The sequence below is a fragment of the Vanessa tameamea genome, chromosome 2 (assembly GCF_037043105.1).
Source record: "Vanessa tameamea isolate UH-Manoa-2023 chromosome 2, ilVanTame1 primary haplotype, whole genome shotgun sequence".
NCBI lineage: Eukaryota > Metazoa > Arthropoda > Insecta > Lepidoptera > Nymphalidae > Vanessa > Vanessa tameamea.
In genome coordinates this window covers 2,222,699-2,235,717 of record NC_087310.1, presented here as the reverse complement: position 1 = coordinate 2,235,717, position 13,019 = coordinate 2,222,699, and the positions used below count along the sequence as shown (strand labels likewise).

At 33.4% G+C, this 13,019-nt stretch overlaps 2 protein-coding genes across 8 annotated transcripts in view; one reads left to right on the top strand and one right to left on the bottom strand.

Moving 5' to 3' along the window:
* Window positions 1-13,019, bottom strand: part of LOC113398275 (septin-7) — a 477,393-nt gene that overhangs the window by 332,357 nt on the left and 132,017 nt on the right. The gene's annotated exons all lie outside the window — the stretch shown is intronic.
* LOC113393624 (myosin-IIIb-like) overlaps window positions 1-13,019 on the top strand; it is a 48,917-nt gene that overhangs the window by 34,910 nt on the left and 988 nt on the right. For 2 of the 7 annotated variants that reach the window (XM_026630610.2, XM_064216544.1), the window contains exons 2-21: window positions 1,628-1,810; window positions 2,857-3,012; window positions 3,172-3,453; window positions 3,575-3,877; window positions 3,952-4,233; window positions 4,829-5,017; window positions 5,107-5,309; window positions 5,396-5,576; window positions 5,661-5,811; window positions 6,047-6,257; window positions 6,391-6,683; window positions 6,768-7,060; window positions 7,148-7,422; window positions 7,500-7,665; window positions 7,752-7,974; window positions 8,250-8,387; window positions 10,511-10,665; window positions 11,187-11,365; window positions 11,802-11,885; window positions 12,590-12,697. In XM_026630610.2, the coding sequence (XP_026486395.2) occupies window positions 1,646-1,810; window positions 2,857-3,012; window positions 3,172-3,453; window positions 3,575-3,877; window positions 3,952-4,233; window positions 4,829-5,017; window positions 5,107-5,309; window positions 5,396-5,576; window positions 5,661-5,811; window positions 6,047-6,257; window positions 6,391-6,683; window positions 6,768-7,060; window positions 7,148-7,422; window positions 7,500-7,665; window positions 7,752-7,974; window positions 8,250-8,387; window positions 10,511-10,665; window positions 11,187-11,365; window positions 11,802-11,885; window positions 12,590-12,697 (4,037 nt within the window). In that variant the 5' untranslated portion in view covers window positions 1,628-1,645. Of the gene's footprint in view, window positions 1-1,627; window positions 1,811-2,856; window positions 3,013-3,171; window positions 3,454-3,574; window positions 3,878-3,951; window positions 4,234-4,828; window positions 5,018-5,106; window positions 5,310-5,395; window positions 5,577-5,660; window positions 5,812-6,046; window positions 6,258-6,390; window positions 6,684-6,767; window positions 7,061-7,147; window positions 7,423-7,499; window positions 7,666-7,751; window positions 7,975-8,249; window positions 8,388-10,510; window positions 10,666-11,186; window positions 11,366-11,801; window positions 11,886-12,589; window positions 12,698-12,778; window positions 12,797-13,019 lie in introns of all 7 variants that reach the window. The other 5 variants (XM_026630611.2, XM_026630609.2, XM_026630612.2 and 2 more) reach the window with 5 other exon arrangements.

Genomic DNA, 13,019 nt, shown 5'->3' with positions numbered 1-13,019 from the left:
ATCAAAATCAAAATTATACTATATTCAAGTAGGCTACAAGCACTTTTGAATCGTCATTTAACAAACTATTTAAAGTAAAGCTACCATCGGTTCGGAATGTAGATTTAACCGAGAAGAACCGGCAAGAAACTCAGTAGTTACTCTTTTTCAATCACTTTCTAATGACCCGTCCCGGAATCACCCCAAGACCTCGAGATGTGCTGTCTTATAGCCACTGGGCTAACAATGAATGAGGTAGTCTCGTACTATAATAAATCGAAGGTTAAAAAGTAATGATGTTTTTCATAGTACGATAGCAAGAGCAATTATTTGACAAAACCTATATTTAATTATCTATATTAAAAAAAAAATGCATATCAATAAGTTTGTGATATGGCAAACATGCTGACTTTAATGTCTTCGCTTAAAGCAAGTCACGTAAGGTAGCTAACACACAACGGTGAGCTTCATATTAAACGATGTATTTTTTCTCTTAATTTCAAGTCACGTTACGATATAGTTGCTTAAAAATATTTTTAATTGAAAAAAAAATTAGTTTTCAAGTTCATCCAAACATATGTAAGGTATACGATAAATATTTTTAATTACTTGATTGATAGTAGCTAACCATTGTTTTCAATAAATAGTTACTCAAATAATGTTGCAAGGAATAAAGACTTGGTGTCCTAGTTTTTTTTAAGGTTATATTTGAATTGTTTGTGATCTTTTCACTTTTAATATATTTTCCTCACTCGTAGTATAGATACACAAACTACGATACGATAAATCTCTCACGCTTAATGTATATAAAAGTACCGGACGTTGCACGGACATGCTAATTAACTATTTATCTAAATATGCATTTATTAAATAGGAACAAGTTATACCTTATTTGGAGTTGTTTTATCTTTAACGCTTTAATAAAAAACGGAATTTCTTTTCATTCACCAATACGGTACAAAAAATAAACAGTTAGTCGTTTTATTTAGATCTCAGATAGTTTTCGATCTAATTACCTCGAGGGTTTAGTGGGTAGTTTAGATGATTGTGGTTCGTGAAGAGTCGGGTTTGAATCGGGAGTTGAATCAATGAACATAATTCAGTTTTTACACAAAGAATATCTCTATCAGCCCGGAGACACTTCCTATCAGAGAATAGGTTGTTAGCGCTGTTATAGTCCCTTACCTTAAAAGTGTTCGTTTTTCTGCGATTCATTGAGATCAAACGCATTCGTCAGTTTGTGTTTATTTGTTATAATTCATTTTGTTTTGTTTACTGTAGATAAAATAGTACAGGATAGTACTATTATGTATCTAGAATAAGGAAATCAATTGATGTTTGCGCGTGTTTCAAGACATTATCTTTCATTAAGATTTTTTGTTTCAAACTACTATTTCCTTCACTATAGTAGAATACGTACTGTTTTCAATTAGGCATTTAATATAAAATATAAAAGTTCTTATTTTGAATATGACGAAGTACAGATTTAAATATTTTGTGACCATAACTTTAAGTCATTCAATTCCATTCTTAGTTTAATGGCTTTTAGTTGTGCCACAGGGCACAGATTATTTCGCCAATGTCACGTAGGAAACTTTAAGTCATAACTATCGATTCTTTCAGTGACAGTTTTAATATAATTTTGCAGATGCAATCGATGTGAACCATGCGCAGCGACATGGCGTATCGGGGGCTCTCGGAGCACGTGGAGCTGGACCGGGCGGCGGACCCTCAAGACAGATTTACTCTACAAGAGCTCATAGGGGAAGGAACTTATGGCGAAGTTTTCTGTGCAAAGGACAAGAAGTCTGGAAAACGAGTTGCTGTTAAGGTAACTAATTGAAATTTAATTTACATTGAGGAGTCTGACGGGCATATGGATCCAATAGATCACCTTCACGCACACAGACAAAGGAACCAAGATATAATTATTAATCGTATTCAGATCACCAACCAGACCACAGTAATACAAAAATGTATTACTGTTTTGCGGTCTACTAGCCATTGGTGAAATACTAATTTACTTGATGATAAAATGCAAATTGTATTCTTAGTTAAAATAAATAATTCAACGATGTAACTTAAAGTTACAGTGGGAAATTTTATCTATGCTTTTATATAGTAGCAATGTTTTATTAAAGGCGTGTTGCCTTTATTCGGGAAAATTAGCATTCTGGTCGTAACAGTTTCAGTTTATAGATATGTGCGCGCTTCAATATGCACCATGAAGAATCTTTTACTTATACGTACTAACTCTGCTTTTGATCCACTAGGTTTTGACTAGGTATTTCATTGATTTAATTTCTAAGTAGATCTTCTATTTTCAGTCTAAGTAGATATTTACAGCTTGCCTCTTATATGAATATACATAAAGTAGTCGTAATTGTGTTTTCAAATACTCTAAACATAATAATAGCTATGACCATTGACATAAAAGGCTGCGTTCATCGTGATCCAAATGGTAAAAGGCCCTTGACATCAATAAACACTTCTGAGATAATATCTACGCAATCCATTACGAACTCACTAACAATACGTTAAAAAAACAGAGGTGTCTGTACTAAAACTAATATCAATTGTTGGGATTGTTTTTTATGCAGTGTATCTACACGTATCTATCTGGTTTCGAGAATTTTATTAATGGACCTTAATGAGACATTGGAGTATATAAATTATTTTATATTCTATTTAGTAATGTACTCCGAACGTGGATTATTCAAATTATCGAATTGAATAATAAAATTATAATTATAATTATACTATATATACATATGTTACGCAAAATTTTAACTTTATGTGCAAACATATTCGATATTCAAATGTTTATTTGAATTGACCTGATTTCCATTTACATCATACCATGTTCTTACATTTCAGATTTTAGAAAATATTGCGGAGAACATAGAAGAAATAGAGGAAGAATTTCTCGTATTTCGTGATCTTTCAAGCCATCCAAATATCCCAGAATTTTTTGGCTTATTTTTGAAGCGAGGTATATCTTCTGAAGATGACCAAATTTGGTTTGTTATGGAGGTAAATACAATCTTATTTGCATGGCGAGATGAATTTAGACGAATAGTTCACCATCTTGGTAATGACTGTTTGCAATTTTCTAAAATATCACTAACCATTTCAACTAGGTGTGCTGCAGTTGCCATTTTTTTTAATGATTATGATTTGCCTTTATTGCAGCTTTGTACAGGTGGTTCGGTGACAGATCTAGGTGCAGGTATGCGAGCTCGAGGGACCCATTTGACAGAGCCACAACTAGCGTATGTCATACGTGGAACAGTCCGAGCTTTAACTTATCTCCATTCGCATCGATGTATGCATCGTGATGTGAAAGGCCATAATATTCTCTTGACTGAAGATGCTGAAGTAAAACTTGTGGACTTCGGAGTATCATCACATTTAGCCGCAACCGTTGCAAGGCGGAACACATCGGTTGGCACACCGTATTGGATGGCACCAGAGGTACATTTAATAAAAAATATTATCCAGACTTTTTTTGGCATCTAGAAATTGCTAATTAATAGAAAAAATATAAAATGTTTAAAATGGATATTACAATAAAATTAAAAAAAAATCCTTTCAGGTCATAGCATGTGAACAGCAGTTAGACCAATCCTATGATAGTAGATGTGATGTGTGGTCTGTTGGTATAACAGCTATTGAATTAGCAGAAGGAGAACCGCCATTATCCGGTTTACATCCAATGCGAGCGTTGTTTCAAATACCTCGAAATCCGCCACCAACTTTATCACACCCTGAACTATTTACGCCACAGCTTGCAGACTTTATATCTGAATGTTTAGTCAAAGACATGAACCAAAGACCTTTCGCAAGAGAACTTCTAGAACACCCATTATTGTTAGCTGTTAACAATTTTGAAGAGAAAGTGAGTTATATTAAATTCAAATATATACTACTAGTATTTGCAAGATTTTAATAACATTCTTATACATCTCTTAGATTCGAAGAGAACTTCGGGCAGAAATTAAAAGGCAAAGAGCTGAAGGACGAAGCAGTCGAGCACCAGAAGCTACCACCAAACGAGGAAAATTAAAATCTCATAGAAAGTCAAGACCAGAGAAAATGTACACCGATGATTTAGCTACCTTGGAAACTTTGACAGAAGACGCCATTGTGGAACAATTGCAAAAGAGATATACACAAAATCAAATTTACACTTACATCGGGGACATTCTAGTCGCAGTAAATCCTTTTACTGACATAGGGATATATACTTCAAAGGTAAAAAATAACCATTTACCTAATTTTTTTTAATACTATAATTTCGATAACTGTTAATAAAAATACCACATTAGCAAAGGAAAACAAAACCCTTGATATTTCTACGTATTATAAAACAAAGTCGCTTCCCGTCGTCTGTATGCTAAGATATATTTAAACACGCAACGAACTTTAATGCGGTTTTCATCAATAAACAAAGTATTTCAGGAGGAAGGTTTCTATATATATTATTGTGGAGAAAAGCCGAGGATGTCAACTTTCCTGGTCGGATACATCAACATAATTTTTTAATTTATTTTTCAAATCTATAAGTTGTATATTATAGATCATTACTGTATCCGCGTGAATCCGGGAAATGTAGGTTAGGTAGTTGCTATATAAAATATGAATTTAATATACAAAACTAGTAAAATTTAATCTTCTGCTACAAGTGTTTTTCAAATTTAAAAGGGGGGCTCATATTAAAAGTATTGTATGTACAATTTGTGAAAACACATAAACGATTATTATTATAGATAGAACATGAAAAAAAGTAGAAGAACGTAAGTAGTAAAAAGTTTCATAAAATTTATTAGAAATTACTTTTCTTTCACAGACTCAACACTTATACCAAGGTCGTTGTCGTTCGGACAATCCTCCCCATATCTACGCAGTAGCAGACGCTGCTCACCAAGCGTTAATGCACCAAAAACAAAATCAAGCTATTGTTATATCGGGTGAAAGTGGAGCTGGAAAAACGGAATCAGCCAATCTTCTTTTAAAACAATTTGTATATTTATCTAAAGTACGTTTACAATATAAAATATTTGTTATATAAAAAAAAAAACACATTATAAGATCAATGTTTATTTTTGAACTCTTTCTATTTTTTAGACACAATATAGTAATTTAGAAGATAAAATTCTACAAGTTAATCCAATCATGGAAGCTTTTGGAAATGCGCGTACTGGAATAAACGCCAACAGCTCGAGATTTGGAAAATATTTAGATCTATCTATAATGAGAGTGGGAAGAATATCAGGAGCTCGAATATCTGTATATCTGCTAGAACAGTCGAGGGTGGTTCATCAGGCATTGTGAGTAGTAGATATATTTTATCAAATTAGTTTGATAAGATTTTTTTTAAATAATCATTCTGAGCTGATCCTGTTTTTATTCATAGAGGCGAAAGTAACTTCCATGTCTTCTACTATCTCTACGATGGACTAGAGAGCGAAGGCCGGTGGAGAAAATATTACCTCGATGACCAGTTAAAGTCTAGGCATCGTTATTTGCAGCCACTTTCTGTGACTCATCGAGAACATAACGTTCATCGGTGGCGTCAGCTTAACCAAGCTTTTAAGGTACTATTGTAGGTAGCAGATAGAAATAGACTTTATAGTTATTACAAATATATTTTATGATGTTATAATAATTTATGATTATAGGTGGTGGGTTTCCATGAAGACGAGGTACAAATAATTTATAAAATGCTAGCTGCTATCTTACATCTGGGCGATATAGAATTTGCAGAAACGGCCGGTGATCACAATGCTGATAATCGAGCTACCATCATTGACACGGCACCGTTGCATCGAGGTAATCATTGCTCAAAGTATACATTTATTTACATAAGAATTGTGAACATTAAGTATTATAGATATTCTGATTTTTTTTTCAAGAAAGTATATTATGAAGCGATTCTTTAAAAAATACTACATTTTAGATAAAAAGTATTATTTTAGTTTTTGGTATATATTATTTTTATTAGTATAAAAGTTTATTATTATAAGATCTTGAAATTTTTCAATATTTAATTAAAGTATTTTTCTAGCTTCTTGTCTTTTGGGTGTTGAGACAAGTGACCTCCGAGAATGTCTAACAAGCAGCAGTGTGGTTACAAAAGGTGAAACAATAGCAAGGTATAGTTCACCAACAGAAGCTGCCGTAGCGAGAGATGCGACCGCTAGAGGAATTTATGCAAGAGCATTTGATAGGATCGTTGAAAGAATTAATGCTCTCCTAAGCCAAAATAAACCGCAAAGGTAAATTAGTGTATCCAAAGTAAATACCATAATTAAGACCATAAAAAATGAACGCATTAATAAACTTGTATATTTCCTCATTTTCGGTTTTTTGCGCAATTCTTTACAAATATATTTTTTTCTATTTCCGTAGTGACCAGCTATCCATAGGAATTCTGGATATTTTTGGATTTGAGAACTTTACTAGAAACTCATTTGAACAGCTTTGCATAAACATTGCCAATGAACAGATCCAGTACTATTTTAATCAACATATTTTTACTTGGGAACAGCAGGAATACATGGCTGAGGGTGTACCAGTCGACCTAGTAGAGTTTTCAGATAATAGACCGGTCCTAGACATGCTCTTATCAAGACCAATGGGATTACTAGCATTACTCGATGAGGAAAGCCGATTTCCACGTTCAACGGACAAAACCCTCATTGGTGAGTAAATAATATATTACCAAAAATTCATAACAAATATATATTTAAAAGAAAAAAAAGATAACTATGTCTAATTTGTTCCAGAAAAATTTCATCGAAATATTAAAAGCAAGTATTATGTACGACCCAAATCTGACGCGGTCTGTTTTGCGATTCACCACTTCGCTGGACGCGTTGTTTACCAAGCTGACGGTTTCCTAGAAAAGAATCGCAACTTTTTACCTCCTGAAGTTGTCCAACTGATGAGGCAAAGTCAATATGATGTAATAAGATTCCTCTTCCAATGCCCAATAACAAAAACTGGTAACTTATTCTCCGCTATGCACGGAGAAATGGACGTCAGCAGCTTGGAAGGCCCAATATCGGGTGATGTTCGGGTAACTGTACATTTACGAGTGAAATTTACACATAGTACTTATTATTATTTTTACATGCGATTATTTAATATTATTTTAATTCAATAGGATCGCTTCAACAGTCGAGGTCTCGCATCTCAATCACGAGCACAACAAACCGTATCAACATATTTCCGATATTCTCTTATGGAACTCCTCCAAAAGATGGTTAGTGGCACTCCTCAGTTTGTGAGATGCCTTAAACCAAATGACTCACGGTCACCAAAACATTTCGATTCAACAAAGATATTAAAACAACTGAGATACACTGGAGTCCTTGAAACTATAAGAATAAGGCAGAACGGATTTTCCCATCGTCTTACCTATGACGAGTTTTTGAAAAGGTGCTCAAATGATTTATCTATACTTAAAAATATAACGACATTTTTCATATATTTTACTAATTTTATTATAATTGTAGGTATGGTTTCTTGGCATACAGTTACGATGAAGAAATAAAGCCAAATCGTGACTCCTGCCGTCTTCTATTGCTACGTTTGAAAATGGACGGATGGGCACTTGGCAAATCCAAAGTATTTTTGAAATATTATCACGTCGAAGTTCTCTCACGAATATATGAAGAACAGGTAATTGACATATTTAAGGTATAATCTTAAATGGATGAGGGAATTATCCAGAAATTACCATTAATTCGTTTTTTTTTTTTGTGTAGATAAGAAAAATTGTCCTGGTACAAGCGTGTGTACGCGGCTGGTTGGCTAGACGCAACTACATCAGACTGAAGGCCCAAATGGCGATTTCTGTTCTCACGCTGCAAAGACATGTGCGCGGTTGGTTAACAAGAAAGCGACTTCAAGAGAGACAAAAACAATTAGCCAGGGAATTTAAGAAAGGACAAATTGAACAAGAAAACCAAAGGAAACAACAAAGAGCAGGTATTGATTATATTATATTTCTTAAACAAAACATATTAGTCTCATTATTATGTAGAGAGTCGCTCTTATTATTGTGTAGAGAGTTACATTTTATTTAAGTAAGTATGTATATATTAAAATTAAAAATAGTTACTGTACAAATCCAAACTGCTTGGAATGATGGTAAGAATGCGAGGCAAGTTGACTTAGGCAAAAAATGATCCAGCCCTCCTGTCACTAGTGGAGGCAACAAGCTCTGTACGCTTTTAAATAATATGCGAACGTGATTTTTTTAGGTGTTCCAGTTAAGAATAATATCATAGTGGCTAAAGTATTAAGACGAATGAGCACAGACGACAGCGACAGTAATGATACAAATTCAAGCAATAAAGAAAATTTCAATTCTGCTAAAGCTGCTATAGTATTACAAAGTCGTAAGTACCTGGTTTATAAATAATACTATGAATGCTAACGAACAAAAGGGTCTCATGATAAATATTGGCCATTCTGATATTAGCTTTATTTAAAAAATATATTGTAATAGCTCTGTGTAGTCTAGCTATAACATGGGCTAAAATTCTAATATTATAATTTTATATGGAGACAATTGAAGAAAAGATGTCTTAAAATCAATTGACATACTTCTTGAAAACTACTTGGGATATTATAAGTTCGGAGACAGGCAGAATGAAGTTTTATGCAGGGCAATTATCCCTTAATATAAAAGAGAATATTGTAGGTGAAGATTTAGATATGGACAATCAATTCGAAGAATATTTCTCTAATATTCCTTTAAATACTACTAAAGAACTTAATACGTCACCCAATGACGCCTTAGACTTACTTAAGTGTTACGTTCCTCAGAATGAGTTAGAATTTTCTTTTGAGAGTATAACTCCGTACGATGTATTAAACATTTTAAAACATTAAATCTTAAAAAAACCAGCGATCTATGGGATCTATCAGTTACAATTATTAACAATGTAATTGTCGACTTGGCTCCTTGTTTAGCTATCATCTTTAATAAATGTGTACAATCTGGTATTTTTCCAGATCTATTAAAATTAAGTAAATTAATCCCATTATTCAATGCCGGTGATAAAAATTACCTATACAATTATAGACCGATCTCTATTTTGCCAGTATTAAGTAAAACTTTTGAAAAAATCATGCTTAATCAATTGTTATTATACTTTAACTCGAATAAGCTATTGCATTCTCAACAGTTCGGTTTCACTAAAGGTCGCTCGACTACTGATGCGGGGGTATAGCATTTATTGAGTACATTTTTGATGCGTGGGAAAAGTCACAAAATGCTATTGGAGTTTTTTGTGACTTATCTAAAGCTTTCGATTGCGTTAGGCATGATATTCTTCTAGAAAAACTTAAATATTATGGAATCAAGGTCCCTGCATTGAAATTCATTTCCTCCTACCTTGATGAAACAATTTTGAAGGTTGTTAACGGTGCAAAATCTAATGGCTCTCTGGTACAGATGGGTGTACCCCGGGGTTCAATTTTAGGACCTCTCCTGTTCTTAATATATGTAAATGACTTTATTTTGTTTTATATCATAATCATCAGTCATAATACTTGCGACATTGCAGATGATACATCCCTAATTTTTAAACTCGACAGAAAAATAAACAATTATGACGTTATAAGCAGTGCTCTGTCGCGGGTTTTTGGTTGTTTTGACATAAATAATTTGGTACTAAATGCAAAAATGACTAAATGTATTTTGTTTTCCCTGCCAAATGTCAAGTCAAATTCTTCTGCGGTTATTTTGAATAATGAAAGACTTGAGTTTGTGAAGTCGACGGTCTTTTTAGGGATAACACTTGACTTCAAACTTCAGTAGGGCACCCATTTGTATGCCCTAGCAGGGAAACTAAGTAGTGCCATTTATGCAATAAAAACAATTAGAAAACTCACAGACATAAGTACTGCTAGACTAATACGTCACATACGGTACAGAGAACGTTTTTGGGCAATGGTATACGCATATATAATAAGATACCGGGAAATGTAACCAATTTACCATTTAGAAAATTAAAAAAAATTATTAAGACTAAATTAATAAATAAATCTTATTATTCATTAAAAGAATACTTGTTAGGGAAAAAAATGCCTGGATATAGGCTCGGGTTCCATCACAGGACAGTAATTATTGTAAAAAACAGCATTGTAAATCTGTTTATTTGAAAAGAGCAACTATGCGAGTTTCTTGCCGTTTCTTCTCGCTGGAGGCTGCTTTCCGAAACGGTGTTTAAATATCGACGATTCAAAAAAGCTTCATTGTGAAGTTTACTTGTATAATATGAATGAAATTGATTTAATTTGAATTATGATACAAGAATTTCTAGTTGGCACAGTAATATAAATTATAGCTCTTAGTTGAATACGGATTTATTTATAACAACAATATGGAATTTTATTTGTATATTTACTATTCTCTTAATTTTTATTACTGTTGTGCCATAAATCTTATTGAATTATAATTGGACAATATTCTAGTAAAATGAAAAAAGAGCAGCTCCTTAAGGTTGTATGACAGATTTCCGTGGTTACACAGCGCGGCGGAAGCTGAAGAGTCGCGCGCCGCCGCCGCCGCCGCAGCACCCCGCGCCCGCGCCGCCCACGCACCACCAGATCATGCAGCAGTACTCCGTGCAGGAACGAGCTGCACAACTACAAACTTTCGCTGAGCAGGTAAGATTAAAAATTAGATACTTTATGACGATGGACTGAGTAAGGACCGCTCATAGACATTGATACTTAAAAAATATTAATCATTTGTCATATTACCAATGCACCACCAGTTCACCACCTTATAAACTAAGATGTTATGACCCTTGTACCTCAAGTTTCACTGGTCTAATGAACCTTTAAACCGGCACAGAACAATACTGTTCGTATTGTTCTTCGGAAGTATAATAAATGATGCGCGGTTGGTTCCTGCCCAGACGGGCTGACACAAAGCCCTACCAAATATATTTTATTAAGTTAGTCAATAATTCAGATATATAGAAAATTACCGCCAAAAAAAAAAATAAACGATCTTATTTGATCGTTTAATTTTGTAATTACAAAATATGATATTTAGATACACTCTGTCATCTTTTATAATATTGTACGCAAATTTTGAGGAAACATAGTTTTTTTTTTCTTCAGTAAGTAATCATTACGAGAACATTACAATATTTAGTAACACAATATTTATGTATTTTCAGGTACACAACAAAAATCAAGACGCCCATAAGAATATCCGCCGGAATAAGCCAGGAATACGCCTGAAGGACGTAAAGAAACCACCAGACGAATACCAGCTCCCTCCAGGATTTCGTGTCGTACCAGCCATCATAAGAGGCCAACCATCACAAGCCGAAGAAGAAGCGAGTAGACTTTCAAGGTAAAATAAATCCATTTGCTAAAAATAGATAATTTAACTGTTTTTATTAAGCATATAAGTAGTTTATTCGAGAAAGCGTTCAAAATGCCTCTGTTGTCAAATATACACGGACCAATGCAGTGTGATACACCACTAAAGGTATTTACAGCACCATTGAATTACAATAAAAAGTAATACACTCTTAAATTAATAATAATAATAATACTAAACAAGCATAAACTTAGGCAAAAGATACGGCTTAAAGCTTAATAAAAAAGAACAGCTGAGTTTATCAGGTACATTCTTTTTGTAACCGGTTATAGTGTGCAGTTTGACATTTAATATGTAAGTGTTTATGATTCTATAAAGAATTTAGATTTGATTTGATTTGTCGTTAATAAGAGACTAATTTAGATATTATTTCTTTAATTTATTGCTTATCACTGGAAACTACAAGTCCGTCGCCGGAGTTTTTTGAAAGCGATACCATGCCATGGGATCAAATATTTCAAATCAAGGATATCTCTATAAGAAATATGAGGTTTGTTTACTATACAGTAACAGTAACGGAAAATAGAACGATAAAATTTTAGTATGAACTTCAAACGTAACATTATCCGTTTGTACTACGCCTATCGTACAATTAGCCACATGAAATGGAATCTGGGCAAACGTTAAATTTTCACGTGCTTCATTTTTATAATTCACTTCGTCTTCGGCAGTGAAGGCAAACTTTGTGATGAAATGTACGTGTGTCGATAAAAATGTGCCACATATTTATTAAATCCGCATTGGAGTCACGCAGGACAACAAGTGTAAGCCTTTTCCCCTTCTCTCTTCCAAAGAAGAGTCCAGCGCAGCAGTGGCATTTACAGCCGTAGATAGTTTTTGTCATGAAGACTATTCAGAACTTAACCAACTAGTAGAAATAAATATTATTGTCATATTTTCATATGACTTATTATTTTTTTTGTATGTTCATACATACATACATATGGTATACGACCTATCCTAGATTTGGTTGAAGTAACCAACGCTACTGCAATGATCTTCGGTATCGCAACTAGCATCGATATTGTATACTAATTTTTAAGATAGATTCTATTACAATCATACAATAACATAAGTGTATACACTGTATCCACAATTAATTTTATTATAACGATACGGATGCAAGTCTGTCGAAATAGAAATTGCCAAAGTTAATGATAAAAAAATATTATAATGTAGCTATTACTCTTTCAGACACCAACAACCCAGTAACGATAGAACTTACAATGAAGAAAAACCTTTGTACTCGAGTCAGAATCGTCAGAATCTACCGTGCAGCAGGCAGTGCGGTGGTCTAGTCAGGTATGATATAGAAAATAATCTAATGACCTATTGGCCTTGAGAATAATTTATACTTTAAATTGTGTCGCATGCTTTACGAAGTGGACGAGAATTGAAAGGGTAAAGTATTTTTTTTTTAGTTTTCGCTAAATTTATCTCTAAAAAAATTAAACTGACTTCAAAATCAACAGAAAGTACTGTGAAAACTGTAAGGTGACCCAATTAGGTATATAATATCAATAGATTATAAATAGTACGACAATAATAACTAAGGTCAGTTTCATGACTGAAATATTAATATGCCCTTAAATGAAATCTTCAAAGGAGCTACCTTAATAGAATA